The following is a 19,491-nucleotide window of genomic DNA, read 5'->3' as shown; positions in this document are numbered from 1 at the left end:
TGATCCTCAATTTCCTCTTTCTCAATTGGAAAGGAAGATGCTCTGTATCCCTCATAGTTGTGGTGGGGACAAGTGCCACCTGTAAAACCCAGCACCTAGCAAACTCCTCAAAAATACTGGTTCAGGCCCCAGTCCCCTCCTGTCACTCCTTAGATTGTCCTGGGAGAAATAACCCTCACCCATGGAAACCAGAGCCTGACACCTCCCTGCCTAAATCTCTCCAGTGGTTTCCCTGTGCCTTTAGAACAAAATTCCTTAGCATCACCTCCAAGGCCTGGCAGATTCTGACTTCTGCTTTAACTCTAACTTCTCCCCTCCACCTCCATTCATGTGCCCCATCCACTTGAACATTATTCCCAATGATGCACCAAGCTCTTTCCCTCCTCATGGTCTTTGCACATGCTGTTCCCTGTGTCTGACAAGGTCTTCCTTGCATTCATTACCTAGCTAAGTCTTTATTCTCCTTTAGGCCCCAGCTTAAAAGACAAATGTGCGAAGAAGCCTCTTCTGCTCTCCTAACTTAGGTATCTATCACTAGTATTCTCACACACAGCATTTCACTGTTGGTTTTTTAGAGCAACATAGCTAGTGGTTAAGAGAGAGGCATTGGAGCAAGATTGCCTCAGATCACTGGCTTTGTCCCTTAGTAAGTCTGTGACCACAGGAAAATTACTTAACTTCTCTGTCCCTTGGCTTCTCCATTTTGAAAATTGGGGTGACTGTACCAATCTGTGACAAGAAGCTTTTGATATATAACAAACCACCCCAAAGCTTAGTGGCTGAAAACTATGACTTACTTAGCTGTCATTTCTACAGTTTGGCAATTTGGGTTGGGTTCAGCTGGGGGGTTCTTCCGCTGTGGGCTGGGCTTGGCTGAACTTGGCTCATGCTCACCCATGCATCTGCACTTAGCTAGGTCTGGGTTGGCTGATGCAACTTGGAGTTTTCCTCTGTGTGACGTGTTACCCCTGGGCTTGTTCACATGGAGGTTGCAAGTCCCAAGAGAAATGAGAAACTAAGCCCTAATTCCCAAACACTTTTCAAGTCTCTATGTCTTACAAAATTAGGATGAGAGGGAACTACCAAAGAGTATGGATACAGGAGGTTGTGATAAAATGGGGGCCATTACTATAATTGGTCTAACACACTACCCCACTGGGGCTGTTGGGGGGATTAAAATGAGAGTTTTGCTTGTAAAGTGCTTAGCACAGTGCCTGGCTTGTTAATTAGCACTAAGTAAATAATTAACCCTTCTTATTATTTTGTGAAAAGGACCTGAGGCTTTGACATATTAGGTAGCTTCCTTTAGGACAGCCCTCCCCCTGACACTCCCCACCGCCATTAAACGGTGGGGATTTGAGTCTAGTTTCTACCTCCCTCCAGGGACTGACCTCTTAACTAGTATGCTGTGCTGCTCCACCCACACAGACACATAATGGCAGAAACTCACCCAAAGCCATGAGGTCAGTCTGCAGATGGACCAAAATTCAAGCCCAGGTCTGTGCCCGACCCCAGAGCCCTCCACTTCACTCTAATCCACCAGGTTGCCTTGGTACTGTGTTTGTCATTGGTCTAAAATTTCATAGCTGGAAGAAAATATTTGTTTTGGTATCCTCCTCCAGCACTAACAATTTTCTGCTTGCATTTTTCTGTTGTTTGGCTCAGATGAATAGCAGTTTTCATCTTTGCTCTGTGTTATCATGTACACAGAACTGCTGTTGGGGAGCTAACAGCATGCTTGCTTAGTCATTATTCTGAGAAGGGGTGCCAACCAGTCAATAGCCTTTATTTTTGTATGACTCTGTACACCACAAATGCAGAAATAATGCACAGCATCCGAGTATGGCACTACCATTGGACAACTATCATTTCTGGAGATGGGCAAAGCAGAGGTGGCACCGCGTGGAGCTGGAGCCGCAGAACTGATTCTGACTTGCTTCTTTTGTCAGCAGCCCAGGAGCTGGGTTAAGCTCCCTGAATGATTCATTGTGATAGGGTCTGTGATAGATTAGGTGGTTTTTACCAACCCCAAAGAGAAAGCAAATAGCACGGGAGAGATGCCAGGACTGGCAAAACTTGGGGGAAAAAAGGTAGATTACAGGAAATGGGGGTGAGCAGGCCTAACCGTGAACCCAGCAAAGTGGTGGGGTGCCCACAAAATCTTTCTGTGAGCCCCAAGGTGATTACTCAAGGTCAATGCGGGTTCTGTGTGGGGTCTGCCATGGGACCGCCTTGCAGAGTTTGGGAGGTTTTAGGACTGGGTCAAGCACGATGGTTAGAGCCATCTGATTGGCTCACAGGGATGCCAGGCCAGAGATGGGATGTGAGATGGAAGGCCAGAAAATGGAACCAAAGCCAGACAGGTTGCAACCAGCTCTTAGAGGTCTTGGCATGGGTAAAGGCAAGTGAACTTGTTCAGTCCTTTATTCAACAAATCTTGACTGAGCTGGAGTTATGTGCCAAACACTGTTCTAGGTTTGGAGGCCTCTGTGGTGAACAAGATAAAGTCCCTGCCCTTGTAAAGGCAGGGTAAAGACACTAAAAGGATACTATTAAAATAGATGATGGTAATCAATGCTGTGAAGAAAATAAACAGATTGACGGAGTAAGGCGGGGGAGGGACACTTTTAAATAATAGGCAGGAAAGGCTACTTTGAGATTGTGACACTGGAACTGAGGCCTGAATGATGAGGAGGAGCCAGTCAAGGGACACTGGGGGGTTGAAGGGAGAAGCATTCCATAGGAAGTGCAAAGGCCCTCGGGCTGGAATGAACTTAGCATTTCAAGGAGTAGATAAAAGCCCAACATGACTGGAAGAGGGAGGAGATGGGGCCAATTTGTGTAGTGCTCTGGGCATCATAAAGGAGTTTGGATTTTATCCTGTGTGTAGTGAGAATCCACAGGAGGATTTTCAGCAGGGGAATGGTTTCATCTGAGTTCTGAGAATGTCCTAGCTCTGCAGGCACGTAGTTTTCTAGAATAAATAAGAACAAGCAGATCTTGTTTTCTTGAAGTGGAGGGGTGTGGTGGAAGGAGACCCTGAATCAGGGACTTTTAACTATATGGCAAATCTCGATGGCAGCAAAGTGTTTGATAAAGGCTCTTGGGAGGGAATGGAGATGGGATGACAGTGATGGGGTTGATTTATTCCCCCAAAATGTTGATCCAGGATTACTGTCAGGCTGGAAGGAGAGTCTCCGGTAGTGTCCCTGAGGCTCTGCCCCAGACTCTCTCCTGTTCAACATTTCTATTTGTAAATTGGCAGAAGACTCAGAAGATGTGCTCATCAGACATGCAGCTGACATGGAGCTGTCAGGGATGGCTAATGCCACGGATGACAGGCTCAAGATTCACTGTGATGATCCTCCACAGGCTGGAGTGATGGGACGAAACCAGCAATATTCCTGATTGCATTCAGATTGGGGAACAAAGCCTGGCCAGGGATCAGGGAGACCTTGCTGGATAACAATCTCCTGAAAGGAAGCCCAGGCTGGGGGTGGGGAGGAATTAGTGGAGGCAGCTGGACCCAGCTAAGTCCCTACATCAGCTTCTTCCCTCTGTGGCAAGGCCCTTAGCCTTTCAGGGTCATTCTTCCCATATGTAAAGTGGGGATGATCCTGTCTACTGCCCAGGTGTGTGGGGAGGATTAAATATGAACACATATATGGATGACTGGCTTCCTGTGTGGCCCATAGTAGGCTCATGGCAAATGCAAGGGAAATATTAATTGTAGAGGCTGGCAAGAGAAGAATGGATATCCTGAGGCAACCTTTCAAGGGCACGTGGCAGGGCTCACAGCCGGGGCGGGCCCCTATGTTCTTGGCACACCAATGCCAGCTTTCTAAGAGCCTCATTGGTTCCTGTGGTATGTAGAGGAGAATGGCCTGGAGGGGTTGGTTCTGGAAGCCATATCCCCTGAAACCCACCGTGAGTTCAGAATGGAGACAAGGAGGTGGTTGCAGCTGGGGGGGACAGGAATGTTTCCTTAAACACCACAAAGCCTGCAGTGTGGGAATGAATGGGGAAGATGCTTTCTTCATTGCTCTGGATGCCTGTGAGAAGTTGTGCAGAGGCACATATGGGTGCATCATAACTAAGATCTAAACATTGATAATTACTTCATAATAATTATGTTGTGAGCATTTCTCGAGGGCCCACTATGCACCCGGCTTGTGCTAAGTGTTTTGTACAACTTATAGAATGCTCACAGTCTAACCTTGACAGATGAGGAATACAAGGTGTAGAAGGCAGCTCTTGAGAGGCAGAGCAGGGATTCACACTCAGCCCCTGCTAGTTCCTGTCTGCGAGCCTGGCTTCAGGTTGGGGAGGGCAGGGGTGACCTCCCAGGTGCTGAGAAGGGACCATCATGGGGTGTTTTTTGGTACAGGGATCTCAGGGCCCTGTGGGGCTTCTGGAAGCTACTTTGAGTATGTGTGTGTAATATTTGTATAAAATTAAGCAGAAAGCAAATACAGACAAATAGAATGACTAGTATGTGATGACCGTATGTAAACATTACCTGGCTTTAGCAATGATTAACGTATGGCCAGTCTTGTTTCATCTATTACTCCCTCTCTCTTCTTTTCCCTCCTCCTGCTGGATTAATTTTAAGGCATTCCCCAGCATCATTTTCTCTGTAAATAGTATGTACCGCTAAGAGATAAGGACTCTTTGTTGTTGTTAGGCATAACCACAATACCTTTATCACAATTTTTAAAAATTGACCTAATTGTACTGTGTCTTTCTAATGCAGTGAAGCTATTGGTGTATGGCTTGCTTTGCAAAGTATTTGGGGAGGGGAGGCAAAAACTAGTCTGACTCCTGTGACTTGAGACTCACTGTTCCTTTTGAGGTGGATGAAGAGGAAGAAGAGGAGGGGGATCTAAAACTTGAGACCGCAGATTGGCAGCCCCTTTATTCTGATTGTTCTCAGGGGACTCAGCCGGGAAAGTGAGGCCTATTTATAGGCCTAAGTCTAGACATGGGAAGGAGGCAAAGGAAGGGAATAGGTGACAAGTCAGGGAAAGGGGACAGAAGAGAGAGTGGAGAGAAAGAGAAAATACCAGAAAGTGATCTTGCTGCACACATAGATCCAATGGCCCTTCAGGAGCTGGCCAGGACCAGCCCACACTAGCTAATGCTCACAGCTGACACTGACTGAATGTTTCCTGTGCACAGGGCACTGTGCTGAGCTCACATACCAGTGACCTTGCCCAGTGCTCCCAACCATCCCACGAGGCAGGTGATGTTAGGTGTCACACCCATTTTACAGGGGAGGACACTGAGGTTCCAGGGTCTGGCATGAAAAGAGCAGTGGTGCCTGGATTCAAACCCAGGTCTGTTTGTCTGGAGTCTGCTTTTTGCAGGCATTACTGTCTGCCTCCAAGCCTGATGAGGTTCCATGTGGGGGTAGAGAGGCTCATGTTCAAGAAGTACGGCTGTCTTGGCTGCTGGACTATTGGTACATTCCCATGTCTTTAGTACACAGCTCTTCCCCAGGGTCCCCAAGCACCCTGGGCTACCAAGTCTTTGCCTCAGGACTCATCAGGACCTAGCAACTAAAGGTTTCCTGTCTGGCACAATAGGAAGCCTCTAAGACTGCAGACTGTGTCCATTCTGATTGACTGTTAAATGCAGTGACTACTCCCCTGGGTCTGTGTGTGGTGACATGTGAATTGCGTGCCTGCCTGTTTCTGTTCGTGTGTGTGTGTGTGTGTGTGTGTGTGTGTGTTTGTACACAATGAGCATTGCCAGGAAGGCATGGACCCTGCTGGAAGCATCCCACAGTCACCGTTTTGGAGACTCATCATGCCCTCTGAGAGGCTGGCCAGAGCTGGAACGTGTGCTGGGCCTCCAGACTGCAAAGCCTAAGCCACAGCAGCTGAGCTCCCCTAAGGGGCTCCTTGATTTTTTCCTTTGGGCCTTCTTCATCATCTTCTCCTTCGGGTCTTCTTCATCATCTTCTCCTTCAGAGCTCCCATGATAGAAGGCTGCGCAGTTTCCAGGTGTGGGCCACCTCATCCACCTCTCATAGGAGCCCCTTGAGTAGGGACAGCAGATGGTTCTAGGCTGGTGGCTCTTGTCCTCCTGGGTGCCTGCTTGCCAAGAATGCTGGTGAGGTGGGTGGAGCCACCAGCCAGGCCAGTAGGATTGCAATCTTCTCTACACCTGGAGAGAAGTGGCAACGAGGAGCCTAGAAGCCAGGAGACCATCAGGTGCTATCAGACAGGTGCAGACCAGCAAGGGTGCAAAGGAGGACCCAGGGTCCAAGGTGCAGGTTGAGGCCAATATTTAGGTTCAGAAAGATCCCGGTGAATCAGTGTAGGGATCTCCCAACTGCTGGTGCTGCGCATGAAGTGAGGCCCAGTCCAGAGGCTGTGATCAGGTCAGAGGCCATGCCAAAGTGAACACAAGTATCCAAGAGGCTACTGTATGAGATCCAGGGGAGGGGACCAACCAAGGCTGACAGTGGTGTAAACATGAGAGCTGACCTTTGAATCGCCCTTACTCTATGCCAGACACCATTCAAAGTGCTTTGCACCTCTGTGATACCCCTAGTAATGAGAGGAGGAGACAGAATACCAAGATGCTGAACAACCTGCCCAGGGTCACACCGATGGGAGTTGACTGGGTCAGGGTGTAAGCTTAGGCTGTCCACTCCACCATTCTGCAGTGAGGTGATGGGGGCTGCGCTACGCTCCTGGGGACTTCCCAGGGCTCAGCCCCAGCACCCTAGACTCCGCACTTAGAGCTGTTGGCTTGCTCCTGACCCCTTTGCTGCTGGGCAAAATTCCACAGTGAACCCCTTCTCTGGTCTTTCATTGCTTCAGGTTCTGAGCATGAAGAACAAGGAGGAATGGACTAGAATTAAGGCTCAGTGAGGCTGTGACTTGCCCCAGCTCACTCAGCAAGGTTGTTGGGAGAGGACCCAGGTTTCCCCATTTTTCAAAACCATGCTCTCAGTGCTGCATCCTACCGCTGTGGTATAGGACCCTCTGGGGGTCCACTGTGTCTGCTGGGTTATCTTACCTGGAAGTGTGTTTTTGTTGTGTTATAGGCCCCTTTTCTGGGGCCTATGTCCTTCTGCAAAGCCACGCCTTGGTGAGCTGGCACTAACACCGTCTGTCTCTCTGACCCATTTCCAGAGCTCTGGAGCTCAGCAGTGGCAAAGATGAGATCTCCTTGTTGGTGGAACAGGAGTTCCTAAGCCTCACCAAAGAGCACTCGATCCTGGTCGAAGAGAGTTCTGGGGAGCTGGAGGCACCTGGCAGCTCTCCCGAGGGGACCAGAGAGCTGGCTCCCTGCATTCTTGCCCCTCTTCTAGCGGCAGGTAGTAATGAGCGCCCCAGAGCCTCCATCATTGTCGGAGACAAGCTTCTGAAGCAGAAGGTGGCCATGCCCATTATCAGCAGCAGGCAGGACTGTGATTCTGCCACATCTACTGTCACAGACATTCTGTGTGCCGCCAAGGTCAAGAGCAGCAAGGGGACAGAGGACAGGGGCCGCATCCTAGGTGACTCCAACTTGGAGGTCAGCAAGCTTCTGTCCCAGTTCCCACTGAAGTCCACTGAGACATCCAAGGCCCCTGACAATAAGAGTGTGCTGGACAAGACAAGGGTCACCAAAGACCTCCTGCAGGACAACCTGTTCAGTGGCCCTGGACCCAAGGAGCCCACAGGGCTGAGCCCATTTCTGCTGCTGCCTCCCCCACCTCCTCCTGCACCCCCTGACAAGCTCCCTGAGCTCCCTGCTCAGAAGAGGCAGCTCCCAGTGTTTGCCAAGATCTGTTCCAAGCCTAAGGCTGACCCTGCTGTGGAGAGGCACCACTTGATGGGTGAGTGGGGTTGGAACTGGGGTAGAGTGGGTCTGCAAGGAGGAGGTCCTTCCCAGGAAGCCAATCAGGGCTGCAGCATGTACATAAAGCATCTTTGTGCAAAGCAAGACAAAGCAGCCTCTCTGGTGGGCACAGCCCCGAGGGACGGGCTGTTTCCAACCCCCACAGGCTTATTTTGCTGGGTGCCCCTGTGCAGGGCACAGCTTTTGTAAGCAAACCCAGAGGCCCTGATCTCAACATACTTTGAGAAGAGAAATAGGCACCATGTAGTAATTGGCTTAACTTTGGAATCAAACGGGTGTCCAGAGTACATTGAAGGAAGTGTTTACCCTAGCTGGGTTCAGGGCGAAACTACAGCATGGGGATGCCAAGATGTATAGAAGAGAAATTTGATTGGTAGCTGGGGTCATTTGGCATCTATCTCATGGAGGTACCTTTTCTGAACATGAGGCCTGGTCCTCCCTCTCTGGGGTAGCGGGTAGATGCGTAAATTATCCAGGCATAGTGCAGACTGTTGACTCTGGGATCTGTTTCCTGGGACTTACTTTACTGAGGAGTTCACATTCTTCCCAGGAAAGCCAGCCACCTCCCAAGCTTCTCCTACTTTATGCCCAGGATTCTGTGTGTTGTTCTGATCTAACCAGTCAGACTATATGGTTCCAAGAAGGTAGGCTGATGGCCATGGCCATTGCCTAGACTCAGGAGTCACTAAGAGAGTGATCATACCCATGTTAGCCAAAAGAACAATTCCCTGTGGGCTATGAGCATGGATGGATAACTGAGAGACACCCGTATTGGGAGGGTCCAAATTAATCTACCTGAGAAAATAAGAGCAAAGTCATCCTGAACATTCTGTGTCCTGGAGCATTGCAGGAAGGCCAAGGAATCAGAGCTGTGGATAGCAAGCTGAACTCTGGGTCCCGGACAGGCTTCTAGGAGCCAGAGGGCTTTAGGATGAGGAGCTGTGGGAGAGAGACGGTTGAGCTCTTCCCAGAGAGGAGACCCTCCTCCTACCTCTTCTCCAGGAGGGACCCATAGATACCTCCCTGTTGGATGGGGCTGCTGGATTGGAGGCAGTTCTGGTCCCACCCTCCCCACCCTCCATTGGTGCATGTCTGTGTGTACGAATGTGTGGGCAAAAGTGTGCCAAAAGGAGTTTTGAAGGTTTGAGTGTATTTGTTAGAGAAAATGCAAGAGTGGTGCATCTAAGCATGTCTGTGTACACATTTGCGAATACGTCTGTCATGTGTGTACTTGTGTACGTGTCACTAAGTCAAAGGAACAACAGATAGGAATGTGTATATGTCTGTGTGCCCAGACCTTGGAAGAGGGAGCTTCGTAGATGTTTAAGGCACCTGTAAATATGAGTGGGAAGCTGCAGGTGTGTGTGTCTCTGGGGAAAGGGCTATTATTAGTGGGTACTGTTATTTCAGTTCACTGGCTAGGGGCTGAATTTGGCAACCGGAGGAACTCCTGGAAAAGACTCTAGGGATGTTTTGATAAAAATGTTGTTTCCTTCTAAATTGGCTCAGGCTAGAGCAGCTCTTTCCTTTGCTGGAATGGTGCTAGGAAGACAGCCTTAGCCCCCAAGCTCAGCCCCCAAGCTGCTGGGCTGGGGGGCCAAAAGCTGGTGGGATCAGGTCTATTATTATCAACAGGAAACACTGAGGCACAGGTCCTTTCTGGCTGCATCCAGACAGATGCCGGTGCCTGCTATTGGGCAGCGCAGTGCACAGCCATCTGGTGGGTGGCCAGGTTTCCCACCACTGCCGTGGAGGATCCTGTGATGGTCCCCAAAGTATGTCTGCATTGGGAGAATAAATGCTCTGTCTCTTTAGTGAGAGACCTGGGTCTGCCACCAATCTTGTCCCTGCTCCACACTCTAGCCATATCCAGTGACTCACAATGTCTCCTTGATGCTTCCAGGCCTTTGCCCACAGTTATCCATGCCTGCCATGCCTTCCTCCCCAATACCCCTGGATGTAAGGCCTCGCTGCAACCCTACTTCCTTCTGGAAGGAACCTTCTCAGACAGAAGCAGTCTCAGCCACCCTGTTCTCCATTTCTTCCCTCTGCCACCTCATGGTGTTCATCTGCCTTGTCCTGGGGCTATTTCTGGGCATGTCTCTCTTTTTTTCTTATTATGAGCTCCTGCAGGGCACAGTCTAGCTCTGACTCACAACTGTGTCCCCAGCACTCAGGTCAAGGCCTGGCACTGAGAAGTGAGCTGAATCACCTGTGAGTAATAAAACAAAAGTAGAATCCAGGATGAGAGACCAAAGTGTGTGGCTCAGACCACATGTTCTGTAAGAATGTGTGACTCCTTCACTAAGCCATGTGCTCACTGAAGGCAGGAACTGTGTCCACGACATCCTTGTATTCTCAGCCTGGCACTATGGATGGTTGGAGAGAAGGAAGGGTGGGAGGAATGAGGAAAAGTAAGGAAGGAGAGGAAAGAAAAGAAAGGTAATTTGAATAAAGGAATGATGGAAGGAAGGATGAAGGGGTGGATGGATGGAAGGAAGGTAGGAAGATAAAGATGGATAGTCAGACAAATGGATGGACAGATGGATGGATGGATAGAAGAAAGAAAGGCAAAGATGATGGACAGATGGGTGGATGAATGAAGAGATGGATGGATTGATGGATGCATGAGATCGGGGGGCAGGGGCCAGGGAGGGTTTCAGGGAGAGATTGGGATTGTATTTGGCTGAAAGAGAGTCCCCCAAAGTGGTCCAAGCCTCAGGCGTGTGCTACAGAGGATTCATCATGTAGTCCACAAAAAGGTGCTTGCAGCATCCAGCACTTGGCCCTCCAGAGGCATTGACTCAGTTTCTTTCCTGCTACAGAATGGAGCCCTGGCACCAAGGAGCCAAAAAAGGGTCAAGAGAGCCTCTTTCTCAGCCAGTGGCCCCAGAGCCAGAAGGACGCCTGTGGTGAGGAGGGTTGCTGTGACCCAGTGGGCACTGCATCACTGACCCTGCCGCCCAAGAAACCTACCTGTCCAGCCGAGAAGAACTTGCTCTATGAGTTCCTTGGGGCCACCAAGAACCCAAGCGGGCAGCCGAGACTTCGAAACAAATTGGAAGTGGATGGGCCAGAGTTGAAATGTGAGCTGACCTACCCAGGGAGGGATTGGAGGGGAGGGGGTTGCAGTGACCCTCACAGGCTTCAGGGTGGCTCTGTCACCAAGTGGCTGTCTTATCTGTAGGCAATTTACCGCCTTTCTAGAGGTGTCAGTTTTTAAACTCATAAAATATGGGCAATGACTTTCTCCCCATATCCCTTGTTGGGAATACAGTTGCTAGAGAAATGTAGTTGGCTTTCAAGGGTCACGTCAGCATTATTAATGGTCACTTCTGAATATAGCCCTGACCCAGGATGTATTATATCCTCTCAAATTGCCCAAGCCAAAACAAAAAATCCTTGCTTTAGATTATTTCTATATTGAGATTATGTTCCTGCTTTCTCTTCCTACAAGTGTTCTAGTCAAACCTCTTTTCCCAAAAGGATGCCAATAAGCGGGAAACTGAGGACCCATTTCTGATTTTATAAGCCCCCACAACATCTTGTAGAAAGGAAGAATCCAGCATTCTTATCTTGAAACAACTCAACCTAACTTCATTTGTTTAGACAAATTTTGAGTCACTGCATGCTGAATTATTTAATGTTTTAAAATATATTTTTTAAAATTCCCATATAGATACAACAACCTGTGAAAGTTTCTTAGTGTTGCCAAATATATGTCCTTAGGGAGGGGCTGCTTTAATCATGTGATAAGGATGAATTCCAATGGCATAGCAGTGGTTCACATAAAGTTGGATTTTTCCAAAGCAGTTGAAAGAATTTCATTTTGTAAGTAGGTGAAATATAGCCCTAGCAATCTGGCTTATTGTATTCCCTTGCTAAACTGCCTTCTTTACTAGTGAACGATGGAAAGAAAAGCTCCAAGCCAGACCTTCTGGGATTTTCATCCCTTTCAAATTGGTAAGGTGTGAACTAATGATGTTTACCTATAGTTGGAAATGTACTAGAACTTTGAAGAACGCTCTTGGAGCTTAAAGGACCTGACCTGTGAGACTGTGAATCCCTAGGGAAGTTGCGATGCTGAAGGTGTCCTGGCCTCTCCCTGCCTCCATCACTGACCTGCTTTACCTCTCCTGTGACTTGCAGTTAACGCACCTGTGACGATTGCTGACAAGAACAACCCGAAGTACACAGGGAATGTTTTCACTCCACACTTTGCTACAGCCATGACCTCAGCAACCCTGAACCAGCCACTCTGGCTCAACCTGAACTACCCACCTCCACCAGTGTTCACGAATCACTCTACCTTCTTGCAGTATCAGGTCAGTGAGCTGGCCTGGCTCTCCTGTGGACATCCACGGGGGTTTCGGCCACAGAGAAAGAGTGGCTGGCAGGGGGTCTACTTCACAAAGAGTCTTTAGACTTTAGACCAAATATACATACACGTGTATATTTGGTCCTAACTTTCCATTGTCTGAATTCCAGTTCACACTATGCTCTTTATTTCAGAGTCTCTTTGCTAGTTGTGGCTGGTTAAGTGCTTGGGCTCCCAGGAGAAGATGATGTCACAGTCCTTGTTTCCCACCTCTTTCCTGTGACTTCCTTTGAAGTTGGATGACATATATCCTAGATTATTTGGGACAGTCCCAATTTAGGTCTTCTGTTCCAGAATAATATGAATGGCATCCCTTTTCACTCTCAAGTGTCCTGGTTTGGACAACAAATTACAGTCAGCCCTCTGTATCCATGGGCTGAATCCACAGATTCAGCCAATCTTGGATGGAAAATACTTGAAGAAGAAAACAACAACAACAAAAAACAATACAACAACAAAAAATAATGCAAGTAAAAGATAATACAGTACAATAACTATTTACATAGTACATTATTAGGCATTGTTAGTAATCTAGAGATTAAAGGATACAGGAGCATGTGCATAAGCTACATGCAAATACTATGCCATTTTATATTAGGGACTTGAGCATCCTCATATGCCATTTTATATCAGGGACTTGAATATCTTTATATGTCATTGTATATCAGGGACTAGAGCATCCTCATATGCCATTTTATTTTATTTGAGACAGAGTCTCACTCTATCGCCCAGACTGGAGTGCAGTGGCACGATCTTGGCTCACTGCAACCTCTGCCTCCCAGGTTCAAGCAATTCTCCTACCTCAGCCTCCTAAGTAGCTGGGATTACTGGTATGTGTGCCACCACACCTGCCTAATTTTTGTATTTTTAGTAGAGACTGGGTTTCACCATGTTGGCCAGGCTGGTCTCGAACTCCCCGTGTCATGTGATCCACCCGCTTCCACCTCCCAAAGAGCTGGGAGTACAGGGGTGAGCCACCGCACCCGGCCCTCAAATGCCATTTTATATCAGAGACTTGAGCATCTTTGTATGTCATTTTATATCAGGGACTTGAGCATCCTCAGATTTTGGTATCCACAGGGCAGGGGAGGGAGGGTGGCCTTGGAACCAATCCTCTGAGGATACCATGGGATGAGTGTATATGGCCACCTTACTTAAACTACACCAAGCAGTCTTAGCTTTGTACTGACCAAGGTGGCTTGGCACACATTCTTGGGCTCATAGCTAAAGGAGAAAATCAATGGCCAGACACAAAGGGACAGTGAAGCACCTGTAGCAGGGCTGGAAATTCTACTCACAGAACTTATTTATGCAGGGAAAATGTAGTTTCTTTATTTTGTCGATTTAACTTAATATCCCTTAAAAGCTGCCGCCCACTGGGTAGAAGGAGGTAAAAATTAAATAAATGTCCGCTCTGGTTTAAGCCTTAGCCCAATCCAATAACTTAAATAGTCCCTTTAGGTAGAACTCAATTTTTTCAGGAAAGATTCTCCATGCCTAAGATTTCTGTCTTCTGTTCCTCTCACTGGCTTCTCTCCAGAATTGTATGTCATTGTATGGGGAAGGGCAGGAACTCAAATTTGTGCATCCACGACCTTGGCAATTTGCTGCCCCAGCCTGGCCCAGCACAGCCTGAAGTGAGAAAGCAGAGAAGGAAATACTTCCAACTCGGCTTGTCCTGTTGCTACATCCCTTCCCCCCTCTCCATCCCTAGGAACCCTATGTCATTCTTTCCCTTTCAACACAGCACAAACCTTATGTCCTATGGGGAAAGGGGATTGGCTCTTCTCCATATAAAGACTCTTCAAGCTGGTCCACCAGGCTTAGCTTCTTAATCTTAAAGGAACTTAGCAAAGTCTCTCTCTGTTTTGTTTTCAAGCTTTTTGTTTGTGTGTGTGTGTTTGCTAAAGAGAACAAGTACCCGTCCCCTCCCCAGGGAGGGAAAGCTCACACCCCACTGTGGAGGTGAGAGGTTGTGATGAAAGGTGACCTAAGAAAGAAGCTGAAGTGGACCAGTTTCATATTAGTAGTCTATTGTCGTGGACCTGTTCATATTAGTAGTCTATTGTCCTTACACACAGGTCTTGAAATGTCCTGTTCATTGATTCGCTGACTCCTTTACCAATATGATTCTACCCTTTCATTTTTGTGTGCTTATTCACTATTCATTTACTCACTTACTCATGATTTACTCATTTCTATGTATTTATTTACTCATTAATTTAAGTAATTTTGAAAACCGTTTCTCCCTACACCTACTAGAGGCTGAGCATTGTTCTAGGTGGAGGGATTCAAAGATGACTAAAGTCAGGTGTGGTGGCATGTGCCTGGAGTCCCAGCCTACACCAGAGGCTGAGATAGGAGAATTGCTTGAGCTCAGGAGTTCAAGGCTAGCCTGAACAATATAGCGAAACCTTGTCTCTAAAAAAAAAAAAAAGGATGATTAAGAAAAGCTTGGAGTCTAATGCAAGTTCAGGAATAAACCAGAGACCAGCTCTATGCATCTCCACCTCTAAAGGGGAAACAACTGCATAATTCGTTTAGTACAAGCTGATTCACTCTAAAATGCCCTCACAGAGCTCACCATGTAAACTAATTTGCAATGGTTTGCTTTATTAAGTGGGGATAGCATCTCTTTGCTATGTTAATTTCTTCTGACTTTTTGGAGTGGGTGAGATTTGGACATATCATTTTCTGAGCATGGAGGTCCTCTGTCTTTAGCATCGTAGGGCTGACTATGAGGTTCCTGGGCTTCTGAGCAGAAGCAGCAGAAGGACCCTGGCTGGTAAGGCCTGCTGGGTTCTGTGAGACAGTTTAAGCACTGAATGGGCCCAGCTGAAGTTGGCTGTGGAAGGCATTGGTCCTCCCAGGTGATAAGGAAGGACAGCATAATTTACCTTCTCCCAGCTTCTGTGATCTCACAATGCTGTCCATCTTCAAGATAGCTGATCAAGGAGCTGAGATGATAGCAGGCAGGTTTTGAAATCAGTAGACTTGACTTTAAAGGTTCTGCTGCTTCCAAGTTAGGCCTTAGGCTGGTTAGCTGCTCAGAGCCACGGTTCCTCATTTGTGAAATGGGTTCATAACAATTGTAGCAGCAGCAGCAGCTACTGATATGGTTGCAAGGATTAATTGAGTCCATGGAAGGGTAAAGACTCTGTAAAATTTAAGCTGTGACACAGATGTTGGTTTTTATTATTATTCAGCCTCAATCTTCCAAGGAAATGGGGTCAGAGAGCTCCACAGACCTTGAGGGGACAGAAAGGAGAAATAGGGAACAGTCTAGCCTGGTCTTTTCCCTGCTTAGCATTGGGAATAAAGATAAGGTCCCAAATCCAATTTACTCAGAGCTCTGTGTGGGAGGACTCAGAGATGTAGAAGGCAAAGTCCCCAACACCGAGGAGCTTCAGAGGCTCCTGGGCTACTTGGCATAAAGGAACTCTGCTCCCAATTAAGGAGGGAGGGTGCATGGGAAGGGGCCATGGCTTAAGCAAAGAACAGTGAATGTTTATTTACCCTTGCCTGTGATGTTATAAACTTGCAATTCTAACAACTGGAAATGTTGTTGAAGTCATGCAGTGTTTTCTAACTCATAAGTGTGGCACCATCTCCTGAGAATCCGCCCTGGGACTGAGCAGCGGTGGGCAGCTGTTTGCCATCCACAGAGCCTAGGGCAGCCTGGCACAAGCAGGTGTGGGATGATGGAGGCTGGGGAAGTTGGCTGTACAAAGCAAGGGGCACCTTCCTCCCTGGTGCTCCCAGGAGGACCAGGGCCACCAGCTTAAGCCCTCTGCTGTCCCTATTGGATGGGCTCCTGTGAGGGGTGGATGGCGTGGCCCAGGCTGGGCATTCTGGAGACTGCTCAGCGCTGTACCTGAGGGAGAAGATGATGAAAAAGAGGCAGAGGGAAGATGAAAGAGTCCCATGGGGAAGCTCAGCTGCTGCAACTTAGGCTCTGCAGTCTGGAGGCATAGCTCTGGCCACCCTCTGAGAGGGCACAATGAGTCTCAAAAATGGTGACACAGAACGCTCCCAGCAGAGATCTTTGTGTATGATACCGCGCGCACACACAATTGCACACAAACGATATATATGCATGTTTGATGCACACACATAGAAACAGAAACAGGCAGGCGCACAACTCCCTGTAGAAAGCAGAGATGAGTGCTAACAGGGATCAGAGGAGGGGGCGAAACAGAGGAGGGACACTTAGCAACCTGCCTAGTGGCCTCGGAGCTCATGGAGGGCTGAGAACAGGTAAGGCAACCCCATCAGTCTGACTGCTCTGTCCAGGTTCAGGCAGAGGCTGGGGTTGCAGGGACTGGGCAGTGGTCATAGCAGGAGAGAGGCTGCCCCAGGCTGTAGGGCTTGGAGTAAAGGGGAGCAGGTGAGTGGTTTCAGGTGAAGGAGTGGGCAAAAGTGGGAGGGGCCTGAGCACAGGAATGTCAGGAGTGTCCCCTGCATGGGAGCAGAGAGCAAGGAGGGGCTCTGAGAGGAGGTACACTCTTGGGGACCTGGAAGATGGAGCAGGAGGAGAGCAGGCAGACCTACTCGCAGACTCCATATCAGAAAGTCCACAGGCCATGAGGGAACCCTCAAGGGTGTAGGGTCAGCTATCATCAACACTTTGGTCGTTGGCACAAGCTGAGCCGAGAATGAAGGCAGCCTCTCGGGCAGCAGATCTTCTGAGAAAATGTCCTGGACTGGGGTACTTTGGGTTTTGAGCCTCATCTTAAGGGAAAACTCTGGATTGGCAGGTGGAGGCAGAGTCTGAGACTAGAACTGACCACTGCTACAGCAGCAGTTCTGTGGTATGTGTGTGTGTGTGTCTTATGTCTGTGTGTGGACACATGAGCACCCCAAGGCAGAATTGTGAGTAAAATGTCAATTTCCCATCTGGCTGAATTGCCAGAAAGCTGTTTAAGGGAGGAGGCAATGAGGGATGACAAACACACTGAACATTGAGTCCTTACTATGTGCTGGGCACTATTCTAAGCTCTTAGATGTATTAACACATTCATCCTCACACTGCCCCTCTCCGTAAGCTACAGACACAGGTATATGTATATGGATGGGCATGTAGATACACAGCAACACTAACATGCCTGGGTTCACAGTTGTATATTTGTACACAGAAATACATAGCTGCATAGACACAAATGCAAGCACACATGCAGGTGTACTTAAACATGGATGCAAACCAACACACACACATAGAGATGTGCGTAGACACCTTGTGTTTTCAGGGGGCAGGTATGGGATTAGGGGAAGGCATTTAGAAAAGTTGTGTGGACAGCAACAAAGATAATGTGGCTACCTTCACAGGCTTTGCAGGCCTGAGCACATGTAATTTTTTAGAGAGGGAAAAAGAGGCTCAGAGATGTGAAGTGATTTGCCCAAGGTCACACAGCCACTAAGAGACAGATCTGGGACCCAGGAGGCAGTCAGGCTCCTGAAGCTCCTGTCTTCCACACTCACCGGAAAGGCCGTGAAGGCTGCCTAAGAGGGGCTTCCTGTGTGGTGTGAGTCCTGCTTCTCCTGGCCTGATTCCAGCGGGCCTTAGACAGCCCATGGGTCTGGCCAGCAATGTGATGGGACAAACTCAGCCCTGTCTGGGGACTGAGCTGAGTAGCTGCTGCCTTCTGGCAGGAAACCCCTTGCCTGGCCATACTGAGTCTCTGTTTCTCCCCAGGGCCTGTACCCACAGCAGGCAGCGAGGATGCCCTATCAGCAGGCTTTGCACCCCCAGCTGGGATGTTACTCCCAACAGGTGAGTAGACGATCTCTCCTCCTCTGTCCTGGGTCTGTGAAGGCCTTTGGGTCAGAGGGTGCATCTGCTCCCTCCTCCTTTTCCAGCTGGTGACCACACAGCTGGCCCACCATTGGCTCTGGAGTACAGACTCACATACCGGCATGCGTGTGGAAAACACAAACCGATGTCCCTATGTGACAACACTGGGCACTTAATGGAGCCCTTCCTGTGTGCTGGGCCTGTCCGTAAGGACTGTGTCTGCACTAACTAATTTAGCCTTCAAAATTACCCTGTGAGGTGGGTTATAGATGAGGAAACCCAAGCACAGAGAGATTAAGTAAGTAACTTGCCCAAAGTAGCAAAGTTACTTGGGAACATACAAATTAGGTGTTGCTGTGGCAATACATAACCTCCACATCTCGGGGACTTTCAACAATGAATATTAATTTCTTGCTTGGGTCTATGGGCTGGCTGAGCTGGGCTGTGGATCAGGTTTAGGTGGGTTCCACGTGCCTCTCCTGGGCCTCTGCTGAAGATTCAGTACCTCTTGCTGTTTCCACGGTGGATGGCAAGAGCCCAACAGGGCAAGCAGAAACACGTGATGCCTCTGAAATCCTCAACTCAGACCTGTCTGTGGGAACTTCCACCCACCTTCCACTGGCCAATGCAAACGACATGGCTTTTTCAGCATCAGTGGGACTGAGGAGTCATAGTCTTCCCATGTAGGGTTGCCAGTTAAAATCCAGGGCACCCAGTTAAATTTGAATTTCAGATAAACAAGGAAAAAATGTGTAGTGTAAGTATGTCCCAAATATTGCAGAGGATATACTTAGGCTAAAAATGTGTATTATTTATCTGAAATTTGAATGTAACTTGGTGTCCTGTGTTTTTATTTGCTAAATCTGGCAACACTACTTTCATGGGTAGGTCGGGATAAATATCTGTGGGACAATAATTGAGGTTTGACCTTTGGCAGGCTGGCGCTCCAATGACCATGCTTTACTACATCTTGTACGTAGATGCACAAAAATACCACCCGAAAATAAAGCAGCAGAAAGAGAAATGCAAACACACACACACACACACACACACACACGCAGATAGAAACACAGGTGTAGTTGTAGACATGCCACCAAGCTGCAGGAGCCTGTGTGCAGGCACAGGCACACAAATAGATACAGAAGCACATTGAGGGATATTGAGTCTTGGGGCAGGGATGGGGGTGTGAGGAAAGGAGCTTAGAATGGAGGAGCAGAGGGCACCAACACCCAGCCTGCCATAGCCCCAGGCTGGCCTTGCTCCTCCACACAAATGTGGACACCCCCACACTCCAACTCATACAGCCTCTGCCTCTCCTGTCTCCCCAGGGAGCCCCACCCTCCGTGCAAACTGCACCTCTGGCCTGAAATGTGTCAGAATGTTCGGGAGGGTAGGGAAGAGCCCGCAGGTGTAGGCAGCTTTGTTACCTGGGCCAGCACTGATTTCTCAGCAGCAGGAACCCTTG

The 19,491-nt window shown here is 48.5% G+C and overlaps 1 protein-coding gene across 2 annotated transcripts in view; it reads left to right on the top strand.

Moving 5' to 3' along the window:
- The window catches only part of C1H1orf94 (chromosome 1 C1orf94 homolog), a 42,545-nt gene that overhangs the window by 13,582 nt on the left and 9,472 nt on the right, over window positions 1-19,491 (top strand). Inside the window, exons 2-5 of one of the 2 annotated variants that reach the window (XM_054497037.1) lie at window positions 7,146-7,834; window positions 10,683-10,943; window positions 12,007-12,182; window positions 17,928-18,005. In XM_054497037.1, coding sequence (XP_054353012.1) covers window positions 7,146-7,834; window positions 10,683-10,943; window positions 12,007-12,182; window positions 17,928-18,005 — 1,204 coding nt within the window. Of the gene's footprint in view, window positions 1-7,145; window positions 7,835-10,682; window positions 10,944-12,006; window positions 12,183-12,369; window positions 12,702-17,927; window positions 18,006-19,491 lie in introns of those variants that run through there. The other variant, XM_054497040.1, reaches the window with a different exon arrangement.

The sequence above is a fragment of the Pongo pygmaeus genome, chromosome 1 (genome assembly GCF_028885625.2).
Source record: "Pongo pygmaeus isolate AG05252 chromosome 1, NHGRI_mPonPyg2-v2.0_pri, whole genome shotgun sequence".
Classification (NCBI taxonomy): Eukaryota; Metazoa; Chordata; class Mammalia; order Primates; family Hominidae; genus Pongo; species Pongo pygmaeus.
Note: the sequence above shows the minus strand (reverse complement) of the source record. Positions and strands in the feature narration are given on the sequence as shown.